General features: G+C 36.7%; 1 protein-coding gene across 4 annotated transcripts in view; it reads right to left on the bottom strand.

The window, feature by feature from the left end:
• The window catches only part of EPHA6 (EPH receptor A6), a 921,042-nt gene extending 907,179 nt beyond the window's left edge, over positions 1 to 13,863 (bottom strand). For 3 of the 4 annotated variants that reach the window (XM_053565807.1, XM_053565808.1, XM_053565810.1), the window contains exon 1: positions 13,447 to 13,863. In XM_053565807.1, coding sequence (XP_053421782.1) covers positions 13,447 to 13,831 — 385 coding nt within the window. In that variant the 5' untranslated portion in view covers positions 13,832 to 13,863. The remainder of the gene's footprint in view (positions 1 to 13,446) is intronic. The other variant, XM_053565809.1, reaches the window with a different exon arrangement.
• Between the last annotated feature and the right edge of the window lie 1,927 nt (positions 13,864 to 15,790).

Here is a 15,790-nt window from a genome sequence, read left to right as displayed (position 1 = left end):
CTCTGAGAATTTATTTGAATTTTTTAGGTTCTTACCCTTCCAGAGTATAAGGAAATGATGATAGGGAGAGGGGAGGAGTTAACAACCTCAAACAGAACAATAGAAACAGTAATCATTATTTTAAATTCTCTTCTTGACCACTCCAAAGTAGTCCATGGACCCCTATCAGATTATTTCTCTTGCCAACTTTCTTTGCTTGTTCTCCAGTCACCTCTCTCCAATTTTCAGCAGCAAAACAAGTTTATTCACTTGTCTCACTTAGAGGAATTTAAGACTTCTGTTGATGCACATTCCCTTATTCAAGAATTTTTTTTTCTAATAAAAGAAGTTATCTTTGTAAAATCATTTTCCTATTCTGAGGCATTTACTTTGATTCCAATTCTTTGGTTTTATAAATAAGCCTGAGATGAAAATCCTCATCTATAAATCTGGACCTGTATTTTTCCTTATCATTTATTTCTCTTGAATTTAAATTCATAAAAGTGGAATTAATGGATTCAAGTGTATCAACATTTTTCAACATTCTGCTTAATTGCTTTCTAAAACACTTTATATCTTCAAAAGAAATGTTTGCCACTAGGGCATCGTCTGAGGCATGATATACTAATCTGAAGCCACCAAATATATAGAAAATACAGTTAAATATGATAAGAAAAGGTTCTATTACATTTTTAATAACTCAGAAAATGAACTGATAAATACACATCATTCCTCCAAAAACATAGTGTTGAATAATACAAGCTTGAAAAAAGAAACTTCCTTCTTTTCACATGAAAAGCCATCCCTAGTCCTTACTCAAAATTTCAACCCTCTTTAAACTGCTTTTAGCTTTTTCCACTCAAAGAGAAGTTTCTGAGATCTGGACAATATTAGAAGACTGTATATGTGTTTGGGGCATCAAGATCTGTTCACACCTTCAGGAAAGCCAGTTGCACCTGCTTTTGGATCAGCCTCATTGAGTGTAGTAAAAGCTCCTTCTACACCTGAGCCTGCCATTCTCTCCTTCACCCTCCACCTAACTGCCCAAGTAATCTTGTGTCAGGGAGTTTATCATTTGCATATGAGGTGCGTAAGCAGTGATTGGAAAACAGGTATTTTATTTCACAGTTGCCCATTGACCAAAGTGTGCGTGAATCTTCAGAAGCAAATCACAAAAAGGAAATAGTACAGAGTGAAAAAAACTTAAGGGCTGAAGCCCAGCTTGTTTATTAAATAGTAATAAACATAAATTAAAAACAACTTGGAAAAACACTTGGAAATACTATGACACATGTATGTGGTATGAAAAACTTAGACATAACAAAAGCATAAACTACAATCATTCCCAATTAAGAAAAGCTAACAGAGATAAATGAAAAATACCTAATTTGCATAAACTATTGCCTACCTTTGCAGTGGAATAGAATAATTTTTATTTAAATCCGAAGTTGAGAGCAATTGCATTCAACAGGATAATCTTGGGCTTGGACAATAAATAGATCATTGAAAAATATATTAAATACAAAATCAGTGGTTTTGCCTTAGTTTTACACACACCATTAAAGTCTCCTGGATTCTGACACATACAAAGCGGAACTTCCAACCCAGCTAGTGGCTCACTTGAACAAAGGGAATCATATCACAATGAGTGTTGTGTGTGGGATGTGGGGTGTACACAGATCATAATCTTTTAGAATTAAGGTATCAAACTTCTGATAATAACTCCTATTCAATAATGTCATGTTATAAATCAGATTCTCACAGTCTAAGCAAATAATCTACTATCACAGAAAATACCTCAAAGACTTATAATGTACACTCTGTTATAGAATTAAAATAACTTTTATGACATAGCGGTAAATACCCATATTCTTGATATTGTATCATGATTAAAGAAGGAAAATATATTAATATAACCTTATGAAAATAAACAATGCCCTCAATAAGATATTCTAATAATAACAACAAAACTACATGCATGCACAGTAGTAATCTATTAGCTTTATCAGTGGATTTATAATTTTTTAATTATTTAAAATATACCAGCTTTATCAAAAGGTCTCTAATTACTTTGAAAATCAATTATTTCCAAAACTATATTATTTACATGCAGAGAGAACTATAAAATATTGGATTTTGAAATAGGAGTATTATTATAATATAGAAACTATATTGATACCTTTCACTACTTTTGACATTCTGGTTGTACAAATTTAAATGTCAACAACTAATCACGAGTAATCTGCTATTGATTTTTCTCTGTTTAAAACTACCAGGTCCTGGCAGCAATTTCTACCTCTACATGCTTCGCAAATACAAAAAAAAACAGGATCTGTCAAACAAAAATTAACTAATTTCTAAAGATAAATATTAAGGAATACCAGAAATTCCAAGTTCTGAAATACTGCTCAAAAAAAATATTTAATAAAGTTAAGAAAGGGAGAAATTACAATAAAATATGAATTTACCATGATAGGAAATGGTAACTCCCAGTATTTAAAGAAACATTTTAAGTAGAACATAATATAAATGATACAGGTATTGTCAATTTTATCATTAAATATAGTATTTTTTAAGAGTACGATAAAATTTTTAATGAAAAAGCCAAGTCATACCACTTGTAAGTCCTATGCTCCATGTAAAACATCACTTGGATATTTAGTTTTTATTTTCAAAAAGAGCTTTAATATTCAAATGCAGAAAAACTAAACTTGCTTAAAAATAGAGGTCTCCATAAAAGTCATTCATCTTAATTCTTGTTTCATATATTCATGATTATAAATCATGATAAATGCTGATTTATTTCGCATGTGTAACTGAGACTTCTCACACTTGTTTGTAAAATTTGTATTATTTTCCTTCATTTAATATTTTCTGTATTATATTTTAATTTCAGACACTCCTCTTCAATTTTATAACACTGTCCTTTGTCAAGGTGTGGAAGATCTAATTTAATTTCCAGGAGTCGCACAACTCATAGCTAACATAAGCTCATAAGCAATATATGGAATGAATATATATATATATATATATATTTTTTTTTTTTTTTTGAGACAGAGCCTCAAGCTGTCACCCTGGGTACAATGCCCTGGCATTACAACTCCTGGGCTTAAGTGATTCCTCTGCCTCTGCCTCACAAGTAGCTGGGACTACAGGTGCCCACCACAACACCCAGCTATTTTGTGGTTGCAGCTGTCATTGCTGTTTGATGGCCCCGGCTGGAGTCAAATCCGCCAGCTCAGGTGTATGTGACTGGCCCCTTAGTCGCTTGAGCCATGGGCACTGAGCCTAAATATATATTATTAATATCTCTGTATGTTAATTTCTGGATCATGAAAAGCAGTACTTTTCATCTCTGTAAATAATTCATAGAGCAGCTAAATACATATTACTTTGATATATAAATTAATGTTTTAATTATTCAGTGACATATAAATAGACTCAATAGCTATATCTTAAATTCTTAGAAATTGAAGCAGTAACTTGTCTTTGCACTTCTTGTGCCCAGCACAGTGAAGAAACATCACAGGTGTCAAAATAATTTACTTTTTGGATGAATATATACTTTCTGTAGAACCAGTTTGAGAATTCTCGATATTGTATAAGAATAAACCATAAGGATTAACAACTGAAGTGTTTATACCACAGGAATAAAAATAAAAGTGTATAAACAAAAATACTAAAGGTAACTATAGATATATTGCAATAAAGAAATACCTAAGACCCTTATAATAGAAACACATAAAGTCCTTTATCTGATTTTAAGGCTTGGTGGCATTTTTAGAAAAAAATATTTAGCTTTAATAAATATTTAGAATACACGCCATTAAAATAAATTGTTAAATTTTAATTCCACATTTCTGGTTAACAAGCGTTCTTGAAAAATTAAAAACAAAACAAAACAAAACAATGCTTCCATAAATAGATTTCTGGCCATAAACTAGTATATAGTATAAACATTCATACATGTGTAATTTTCATTAAACAAAATAGCAGACTGTTATTTTAATAGCTTGGGTAAAATACATTTTATAATCTATAAAGTGAAGTTATTATACTATAAACTATATGACAATAAGTTATTTTACTATAAGTAACTGTTTGCTCTAATACAGCATCATAAAAGTAATGATAAAATTGGAGCATATTAATATGCATTTATTTTTAAACCATGTTAAGCAAATGCTACACTAATAGTATGCACTTCTAAAGTTTTGCTGTTTCTTTTTCACGTAAAAATTAAGATCTCTGTCTGACCATCTCCTCATTACACTGAACATGTAAAATAGCCAAGGTGACAGTGATGTTCTGTCACTAAAGGTTCTAGTCTCCCAAAATTTCCCCAGGTATTCCGGTCTTTGTTTCTTGTTGCAGCTTTATACTGATTGCTAACAAGTGGACCAATACATAGTTCATTTTATTTCAAAACTGATACAACTCTCTTAGGATTTTGCACAAAGCAATCTGTTTGCTCAGATACTTCTCATCACAATTGATAACTAGTAGTTATTTTCACTTGCCTTTACAAGATACATATTATTTAAATATACTTTAACTCCAGAGGAAAAGCAGAAAGAATTTTCAATATGTTAAATGAGTTTTAGCTATGATTTGTGGTCATCAGTCAACACTTCTATACTCATAGAGATCAAGGGTCCTAGACCAGAGTATTGTTTACATATATAACCAGAAATAATCCTTAACGAATAGTTTCATTTTAAAAATAGTGCCATGATTTCTTCCTACCTCAATTTTTCTTAAGTCTTTGGTATGCTTATAGATACTTAGCTACTGCACTATATAATATTTAAAAATCAATTTCAGTTGTATATAAATTCTTAGAGAAATTTCTTTATTGCTTCCACATAATTAAATTTCTTAACTACACATTTAATTTCAGTTGCATTTAGCAATATTAAAGAGATACAGCAGAGCAATATGTCTCTCTTTAAAGTAAAAATTAAGGTGTCATTAAGACATAAATCAAGTCAATTTGAGGGCAATCATTTCAATTATTCTTAGATAATTCTTAATTATAATACATATTAACACAATGTCTTTTTAATTCCCAGTACAAAAAAATATTTGTCTTTATTGTTAAATAACTTAAAATACACTAATTATGACTACCACAGTTAGGCACAAATGTCTATGTATTTAAAAAAAATGGGTATTTTTGTATTAAAAGCAAGTGTTTTTCCTTATTCTAGATGTTATACTTTACATGTCATCTAAAAATGTGTTTCTCTTCTCAATGCTTATGCACAAGAAAAATGCGAATACCATACCACAGTACAGGCACACGAAAGATACAGACTCTACTGTTACTGTTACTCATCATGAATTACATGCAAGGTCTGTCCAGAAAATATCCCACTATGTAATATGAAAAATAGTATTATCAGTAGTTAGATCCTTCCAGACAGACCTCCTGTATAAGTATTTTTGTATGGTGCTTGCTTTTTATCAGATGCAGCTATCCATAAATACACCCAACCCTATGAGAACAAAATAATAGATAATGAATTTCTATCTCCCTAATATCCATTTTCTAAGGAGATGTCATCTCATATCTCCTATGATAAAAATGTAAATATGACTTTTCTACCTTAGGTTGTGAAATGAAACCGGAGTCAGAGCAATGAGTTTTTAATTATATCCACCAAATACAGGTCACCAAATAGGCCGAAAGCTGGAAGACTCAGCAGTGTCCTAGAAAAGGAACTGAGTATATTTTTCAAGACTTCGACTGAAAATACACACTTTCATCCCAATTTTTTCTCTAAAGCTCATTTAAAATATAGCTATATATTCATTTTACTGCTACTTGAAACTGGAAAACTTAACATGATGAGCATGAAATTATGGTTTTTAATAGTTAACGTGCAAAAATAAACACATCAGAACAGGCTACGTATATTTTGAACAAAAGCACAACTCACACAGCAGTGCATAAAAGCCAGTCAATATGTAAAATATTTATTTTGTGTGCAAATATGTTTGTAAAATGCATTTTTAGACATTTCATTTTTAGGTAATTAAGTAGAACACTTACAGATCCATAAAATTAGCATTAGAAAGATCTTTGTGAAGCAACTTGCAAATAAAACACATAAAAAAGAAGATAGCAATTTATTCCCCTTCCTTTCTCCCATGCAATCTCATTTACTGCAAAATTCTTCATTTCAAAAAATAAAGTAATCGAAAAGCAAAAGTCAATTACTTAAAAGTACACAACACAATGTAGCAAACTGAGATGATAGAGAGCACAGAATGTGTCTGATAATCCTCGTATGTTATCAATACCAAGCATAATGCCTGATATTTAATATGTGGTTGATAAGTGACTTATTTTCTTACCATTGAGATAAAATTAACTAAAGTAAGGATACTATTTCCAAATAGATGGTCTATATTTTGTGAGGTTAATTAATAACTGGTATATATTACTAGATAACAAATATGTTTTTAAAGCTTTTCTACTTGATTATAAATTTGGTTTTGAGAAAAATAAATTTTTCCTTCCAGATCTGGAAATGGACTAGAAACTCTTTACAGGATCTTATGTTCTTGGAGGCAAAGTTCTCCTCAAACTTTATGTATGGTAAGTACACTTCCTAACATGTAGCAGGCCTTTAATTGGTATCTGTGTAATAAATGGACCATATAGTTTTAGAATATTTTTATTTGAAAATCAAAGCTATATATTCTATAATAAGTTATATTGTTTATTGAAAGAGAATAACTGTAAAGTAGTATTTTCCAGAACATTCTTATGCACTAATATTTACAATTGTAAGATTCACCACATTTCAGTATACATTTAAACATATTTAGAAATGGTTAAATGAAGTGTGTCCAGAATATGAATTTTCTAAATTTATACTGAATATATAGGTGTGTTGCTTAAATTAGGAATTTTTATGGTTCTCTACATTTAGTAATTATTTTCATATAGTATTATTAAAAAGCAATTCAATGGGTAATTGGCTGGTCAAGGAAATTTAAAACTGCATGAAATTAACTGATATTTAGTTAAAAGAGTAACACTTTCTTCCCTCATCCCTGTCCTATATAATATTTCATACTCTAAAAATCTCATTTTCTAGGTCTTTCTGAATATTTGCTTCTCTTTAAACCAAATATATAGAGAAGAGAATCATAATGGAAAATTTATCCAGTTTCATGTAGAATTTTTGTTTTCAATAACAGCAATTTGATCCTAACAGAAATGAATAAAACTGGTACATATGCCACACCCTCAAATATTACTCTCTGTTAACTAACAACTAGACTCGGTTTGTCTCAGTAACTTGCTTTCTGGAGATTTCCTCCTTTCTTACGTTATCATCACTATGAGGAAAATTACTATACAGAGTGGCTGTAATGATTTAAATTGCACACGAACTTTACGGCCACCCTGTGTAAGGAAAGTTACCATTGTCAGAAACGCGTCAAGTTGCATTCGTTGATCCCATATGAGTTTTCATTAGGTCCAATGGTTTGAAATAGCAGGATCATCCTATTAAAGTTGTTTTAAATCATAGTATGAACTGAATAAAGTATGAAAGGGGCATCTCATCCTTTTTATAAATTTTTGCTCTCCTCTCCCATCAATTATCAGTATTTATATATCAATATCACTTTAATAGGGAACAGAAAATTTATTTGGGCTTTTGCATTTATTTCTTTGTAAAAACAAGATGGTCCCACAAATTCTACCTTTCAACTATGGTATCTGAAATCTAATTTCTCCATCTCCACTGCCACTACTCCAGGTAAGGTCACCATAATCCTTTTCCTGGACAGCTACAACAAATTCTCGCCATTTCAGTTAGCTCTTTGCTCACGGGCCTCAGTCATCTTAAAATGTAAATTGGTTCATTTTATTGGGTGGTCTGAATTTCCCAAAAGCTTCACATTTTACATGAAATGACATAAAAACTCAGCTCCTTCCCATGGTCTTTTTCTACTTTATAGGATCTAGCTCCTGGTGAGCTTCTAGACCTCCCTCTCTGCCACTCTCCTGGCTTAGTAAATTCTGTTCCAGCCACACTGAACTCAGTTTTTCAAACGTGTCAAGCTCATTTTTCTTCAAGGCCATTGCTCAGGTAGTTCCCAATACCTATAACGCACTTCTTCCTACTCTGTGCAATTAGCTCTTTCCCTTTACTGAGGATGAAGCTTAAATATCCCTTTCACAAACAAGCCTTTCCAACTGTCCCATCTAAAACAGGTCTCTCATTCTTTTAGTGTGTTGTTGCTTCCTCCATAAAATTCCTAAATCTTTATTGTTTTATTTACTAACCAAAATTACATGAGGGCACCGATTATGCCTGTCTTACTTTTTTTTAATCCAGAATTTAAATTTTAGGTTCTATAAAATAATAAGGAAAGAGCAAAAGTAATATATTTTAATGTCAGTATGATGAAATGGTAAGTTGCACAGAAAGATGTAGATATAAGCAATTTAATCCATCAGTATAAGTTTAACTTGATTATGTGATTGACAATGTACAATGGGCAAAGTCAGCCTCCTTTGACAACTTAACTATGCATAGTAATCTCCAAGAAGTGAAGGGCACAGTGAAGAAATGTCGGTTACTCTTTGCATTTGGTGAAGTACAGTGTAAAGAGGATCTATTCTTTCACCATTTGGGACAAATGAAGCATATGGCCAAAAATATTTGTGTATGCAAGAGAGGAGGAGAGGGATATTGAGGCTGACAGGGAAAGAGGGCCGGTAGAGGACAGGAAATCTATGATGCCTTTTGCGTTTAAGTACTTTATCCCAGGAATGATTAATGAAGAAACAAAATAAAAGGATTGCCACTCTAATATTTTTCTAACATTTATTTGCAATATAACAGTAACACAAAAGTGAAAAGATGTAATTTAATCATTATTTTCTCTTGTACTATTAGGTATATATTTTCCCTATGGAAAGAATCCATATAAAAGTGCTTTATTCATGTGTACTATGCTATCTTACATACTATTTAATGTTTCTGTATTATTATACTATATTATACTACCATAAGGCTCTTATTCTATTCTTCTAAGTTATGTCTGAATTGAAGAAGAGATTCTTAATAAACGCTGTACAATTTTTGTAAAAAGAACATATTTTTAGATGGAGTCTTTTTTTTTTTTTTTTTTTGAGACAGAGTCTCACTGTACCGCCCTTGGTGGAGTGCCGTGGCCTCACACGGCTCACAGCAACCTCTAACTCTTGGGCTTATGCGATTCTCTTGCCTCAGCCTCCCGAGCAGCTGGGACTACAGGCGCCTGCCACAACGCCCGGCTATTTTTTGGTTGCAGTTTGGCTGGGGCTGGGTTTGAACCCGCCACCCTCGGCATATGGGGCTGGCGCCCTACTCACTGAGCCACAGGCGCCGCCCTTTAGATGGAGTCTTATCCCAAACCTAGAACAAGCAACACATAGCTAGTCCCTCCCAGATTTGCATACAAATTGTATTTTCTTTTTCTACTTGGGGCGCTAATTATAATGGCTACTTACACAATAACTTATTTTACCTTGTAAATGTTCAGTAAAATTATATGTTGTATTTATACAACAATCTTTTGTACTTTTACAACTACAAAAAGTTTATTCCTGAAAACTAATTTCATCTAAATGAGGAGTCTTTCAGACATGTTCGTTGTAAATAACCCAATTTTCCTAATTTAACAATTTTTTAAATATTTTCAGTAAAGTTTAGTCTTGGGCATTCTAAAATACTTTTCCCAATTTCTCCATTTCTATTAGAATGATATTCCTTTAAATAATATTTAATATTAAATTAAATAAATTAAATAAATAAATAATTAAAATTAAATAATATTTACAGAAGTTCCTCTAATTTTAGGCCATGAATTTTGTTAAACAGTGTATTTTTCTGCTTGGCTATGTTTACTTGTATTTACATACAACTCAGTGGATTTTGCAATTTACTCACATTAATAAGCTCAGTGAAACTAACTCTATCGTTTTGCTTGTGCATTTTATTCGTGACTAAACTGCCTGAGAAGGAAATTGATTCACACAGCATCTGTAATAAGTTGATTAGACTCATCCATATCACATGTTGACTTAATCATTTGAGTATGCAATAGATTTTTTTTTTAAATGAGCCACATCCTGAAAGATGCATCAAATCTCTTAGGCTATAGAGTCCTATTTGTTGTGGAATAATCTTTGAATAAAGGAACTTCTGGTGGCTACGAGCCACTGTAACTGATATACATTACATAGTTAACTTATACATGAGGCAAGACTGTGTTTTATTTTCACCCATGTGTATCTAGTGGAGAAATGAAAAATTATATCTTGAGAAGCTAAAATCATTGTTTTAAATAAAAATTACCAACACCTAATTAATATTGCATCTTTAAATACAGGGGAAATTTTTGGAATATGAGAAAGATTTGAACACAATTGATGTTTCCATTTACTTCATCAGATGAAGTGATCTAGGAAGTACCTTTACTTCCTGGTCATTTCAAGGAGGTTTGTGTAACAGGAAGAGAGTCACATTGATTTATTTTGTCTTCCCATGGCATGCCTTCAGAGGCAGTTAAAAGACAAGAGATCTTTTCCATGTGAAAGTAACTCTTAGGATCATGTTAAAATAATTAGGTAGTTCACTTTTTTTTTTTTTTTGTCATTGTCATCATTTTACCTTGCCTACTGGCAAATGAAGCGGGGGGAGGTGTGGGGAGAGTGAATCCATTATTTTTAGCCATAAATTATTTCATAAAAAATAGCTATATAACATTAAAAATTTTATTTTGTGAATTTTTCCCTAATCCAGAAGGAAAGTTACATAAAAACGAAATTTTATCCTCCATAAAATAACAAGTTTCAAAAATAAAATATTAATTGCATTATCACTTGAAGGGAAAATTACTAAGAAAATGAAAACTTTTCTAAACTATACATCAATCAATATTTATTTTTATGGATATAAAAGTCAAATGTATATTTTACATTAAATTTTCCATATTGTATCATATAATTCTATAATGTCCCATGTTTTCCATGTTTAAAATTTGATAAGCTATTTTTACATATATTATCTATTTATAAACTTCACTCTTTTTGCTTTGTAAATCTCTGAAATTTTTATTAGAGTAACATTTAGAATGTTGGTATTTATTAACCATTAGTGTGATAATTTTAATATTTGGAAATTATATCAATTTTATCAGGAAAAATTTCTGATCACTCTTACTTTAGGCAGTAAAAAGTATCTTATAAAAAATCATTTGTGCCTAATGACAAAGTCTGATCATACTTTCTCTATAATTTATTTTGAAGAACTCTCCCAAATTTTACTCAATTTAACCTTTATCTACTATTTTACTCAAGTTTATTCTTACTCACAGTCTGTATTTTTAATATATTAAGACAAATTCAAAATAAGAGTTTTAAGAGACAATCTGTAATGCTTCTATTTAACTGAGGGGGAAACTAGGTAATATTAACCTCGTTAAGCCAATTAATAAAAATAAACTCCATATTGTTGGAGTATGTTAGAAGTAAAATTTCTTTATAGTCTGGGGAAATCATTAGATAAACAAATAAAAATTATCACCAAAGATTAATAAATAATACCTTTATGCGGTTAAACTTAATATGAATATCTGAAAGGTCATACTTCGACAGGAGTGTGGTAGATGGCACTTTAGTCATTTTGAGATTCATATACGTGTTTCCTTTATGTTACAATCTCCAAGTTCTGGGGTGGTTTCTGATGTACAACAGGTACTTACATAAATAAATGTTGCTTTAGGAAAATTGTTAAATAATTGTTGCAAACTTCTTTAAAGCAACTTCTTTAAAGTTTGCAACATTTATTCAATATAAGTATAATACAAATATCTGACTATCCAATTATTAAAAATTGCTTTCTCTCCTTAAAATAAAAATGGTCAAGAAAATAATCACATTTTTGTTAAACCATCTCCTATTTTCACAGAGATAAAGTAACTATCTCTTTGATATATAATTTCAATTGAACTTGAAAACAAATGAGAGCTGGGTTGTGAAGTTATACATCACCACAGCAGAGTATGGTACCACAACTGAAACTTATTAGATGATAGACCTTCAAAGTTATGAGGGCTGTGCCTGGTTACCAAATTCACCCATGTATTTGTGATTGCACTCTGTCAGGCGAAGAAATAAAAAGATAAACCAGGAATAATTAGGAAAATCTGCCAAAAGGACTACTCACATATGGAGAACTTAATACTGGTTCTGAACACTTTACATATGGATATAAAATGCTCATGTATGTTTATGACTGAAAGAAAGCTGTGCTGTTTACTTGCCTTCTCTTAACCTCCCTCTCACACAAAAAGCGCACACTTTCAAGGCATGTGACCACCAGTTTACACCTGCAAATTATTTTGAGACCCATAGTCCTTCCATGTTAACTGGTAGATATATTTGAGCATATTGTTTTATATTTGAAGTCTCTAGAACTGTGTGCTATAACAGGAGACACATTGATGGTCATCACAGTACCAGGGACAGCATCACGCCAGGCACATGCTGGCAAACTTTTACGGTTGTCTGATGTTCACTCTCTAAGACTACTTAGAATATGCAGGTGATACTTTTATAGATCTTAACTCATAGCAGAAATCCAATCAGATAACATTTCATAAAAACTGTTTGACTAGAAGGGGGGAAAAGTGTTCACATAGCCTAAGAGCTTCCCATCGCTTCTCACACACTGTTCACTTTCACTTTACTGTTTTACCCATGGAAACAAAATCCTCAAGAAATCTCTCAGTGACTTGACTTTTTGAATAGGTATTCACAACTTGGAGGTCACATTTAATGCATTTGTGCTCCTTGCCTTCAAGAAAGAGAAGCCACAACGCAGATCTGTGGGCATCTGGCCTGGGAGTATTTAGACCCAGTCTACAGTCGCTGGTCTGGACGGTAGACTGGGGGGGGGGGTGAACCTAGGCGAGGGCGATACAGAGTTACTGGAGGCGAAAGGCTGATAATGGGTCACAGGATCCAGCTGGAGCAATATGCCTTTCGAGAAAGAACGTGGCAGAATCCACACGTTACCCTGCTAAGAGCCACCGCCAAGAGCCTGAAGTCTCCATTAAGTCTGTGCCACAGCGCCTGACCTCCTACGCAGACGGGCGCAGCGGAGAGGGTCCCGCGGCCACCTGAGGTGGGACCCAAGCGCTGCAGATGCTCAGGCAACCCTTTAAAGACATTGGAAACAAACAAACAAAAAAAAAAATTCGTAGGTTTTGGGGCCCCAGTCCCGAGCAGTGTAGGCAAGGGTGCTCTGGTGAGAGGACACCCTTGACCCCCTGATGTGGCGAGCCTGGAGAAGATAACCCCAAACGAAGTTACCTGCAGGAGGCGACCAGTGCACGGTCCTGACAGCACCCTCCACCTTCCTGCCCCTCGCGCTCTTCCAGCGGGTCCCTTACCTTGGTTGTTGGAGACAGAGACGTGACTGCAGTCGCCTGGCCAAGCTGTCAGTAGAGGCAAGAAGAAACCAAATTGCCAAAGAAATTCCCGGACTTCGCAGCCTCCCATGGCTCTCCCTAGTTCTCTTCTTCTCTTTAAAAATAAGTGGCAACAGCGGTGGCAGGTGTTCTGGACAGAATCCGGCTGCTCGCCCGCGTCTTCTTCCTCCTCCTCTTCCTCCTCCACCCGGCCCGCAGGGGGTGACCCGGGGCGCCCCCCGCGCGAGGTCCCGGGGGCAGGGCACGAGGGTCCAGGCTGCCCAGGTGCAAGTGCAGCTGCTTCAGAGGAGGATGCTGCCTGCGGTGCCAGGGACCTCCTGGAAACTGGAGGCGAGCGGAATTGCATCCACCACAGTGTCCCGTTCGCGCGAGGACTATACACTTGGGCCCGAGAGAGCGCGCGCGCAGGAGCAAGCTCGGGCTGTGGTTTGGGGGAGGGGAGCACGGGGCGGGGGTGAGCGCCTCACGGCGAGGCCGGGGGCGGGGAGGGACGGCCGGTGGGGCAGACAGTTCTCCCGGCCCGAGCGCCTCTCCGGACTGAAGCGGTCACTCGCAGAGCCGAAAGCAGGGGCTGTGAAGCAGCCGTGGAGAGGCGTGGGGGTCGCGGGAACTTTCCTCCGGCCGATTCGAGGGGAGCTGAGTGAATGAAGCAGCTCTGCGGGGCTGCTAGTGGTCCGAGACAGGGCTGTGGACGGAGCCCTCAGCCGCTTGCTTGAGTGGCTTTGGCAATGGCTCTCACCGCGGACACCTCCAATTCGGCGCTTCGGCGTCGCGCCCCGGCCGTGACAGCCGCTTTCCCATTTCTGAGGTCGCACTTTGTCCCCCAGCACTTAGACCCCCATTTCAAGGTATGAGCGCTGAGTGTTTTAAGAGTGGTCAGCCCGCGACTCCGCCTCCCCCTGACTTATCCACGCTCCGCCTCTGGAGGGGGTGAGTGCCGCGTACCAGCGCTCCGCTGGCTGAGAGGTCCGAGGCCGCCGGGAGCCGACCGCTCCACGGCGACGGTCGTCCAAACTTGCCCACTAGGGCAAGCGCCTCAGCTGTGTGGACGCCTGCCCGCTCCGAGTCTCAGGAAAGTCAAGGGAGGGAGGAAGCAGCGGAGGGGAGTCGTATCAAGCTAGAAATAGGCGGGTGCCCAGCACCCGGGCTCGCCGAGGTCTTCACGTCGCCATGTGCTGTGACTTCACGGTGGAGGTCACGAACATCCTCGGAGCCGAGGCGCTGGGATTCTGTGGACCCCTAGCGCCCGCGGCGTGGTGGCGTCTGTCTCGAGCTCCTAGCAATCCCAGGGCCGAGTGGCGTGTGGCCCCCTCCGAGGTGGAGCTGAGCGAGCTGTGGGCGCACGACTCTCCCCGCGCGAGCCGCCCCCTCGCGGCACCAGCTCCTTGCCAGCGCAAGGGTCTCTCGAAAGACGCCGCGCTGGCTACTTGGTGGGACTCTGCGGCCTCCGCCCCGGCAGTCAGGCCAGGGGTCTCCACGTACGCGGTCCCCCCACGGCCTAGGCGTGTGCGGAGGGCAGGGACTGAGCCCAGAGCCGTGCAGAGCTCGGCGAAGCCCTGCGATCCCCAGGCCTGGCAGCCAAGGCTCGGGTGCCGCCACTTCGGCGCTAGAGGGTGTTAGTCGACAACAAAAATTCCTCCACTGGTGGCAGGTGGAGGCTGCGGATCAGTCAGGAACCCAAAGGAAGAAGGAACGCTGTCAGGCTAAACTTAGGCGTTTGTTAAGGTCGCGACAAGGAAATGTTATTGCGGGGGTCGGGATTTCTGTAATACTACCTTCCTTATCGCCGTCATCATTTTCTTTCTTGAGGGGACTTAGGCTAGCATAGCCCAGTAGGGGTGAAAAATCCACCTTAAAACTCTAAACGTTTTGAAGAAATGTTGATGGCAAGAAAGAAAAGTGAACGAAGATGAGAAAATCGCAGTATTTTAAGAGTAGAGGCTATTTTACAGATGGGCAGAGAGCAACGGAGGGAAATGGCCCAGTGGCAGGTGTTGGGAAAGCAGTAAAGGAAGGAGCAGAGTCAGTGTTTGAAGCTTACAGAGTTCTGGGAGTTGAAAGACCCTCCCGTTCTATGCGTTTCAGCTCTGCGATGTTTGTCCGGTGCCATTTTTGAAGAGGTTTCCTTTAATGCCTTACAGTCAATTGGAAGGAAAGAGAGTAGGGAGAGCAAGAGATGCCCCACATTTAAAACTGCTGCGCGAGAAAAATGTGAAATGCAAGTGATTTCGGAATGTGCAGGTTTCTGATTGGTGACTGTACTTTCGCTCATGAGGGATTCATATGTTGCCTCTCTTAAAGGTCC

The sequence above is a fragment of the Nycticebus coucang genome, chromosome 16 (genome assembly GCF_027406575.1).
Source record: "Nycticebus coucang isolate mNycCou1 chromosome 16, mNycCou1.pri, whole genome shotgun sequence".
Lineage (NCBI taxonomy): Eukaryota > Metazoa > Chordata > Mammalia > Primates > Lorisidae > Nycticebus > Nycticebus coucang.
This window is presented reverse-complemented; position numbering and strand designations above follow the sequence as displayed.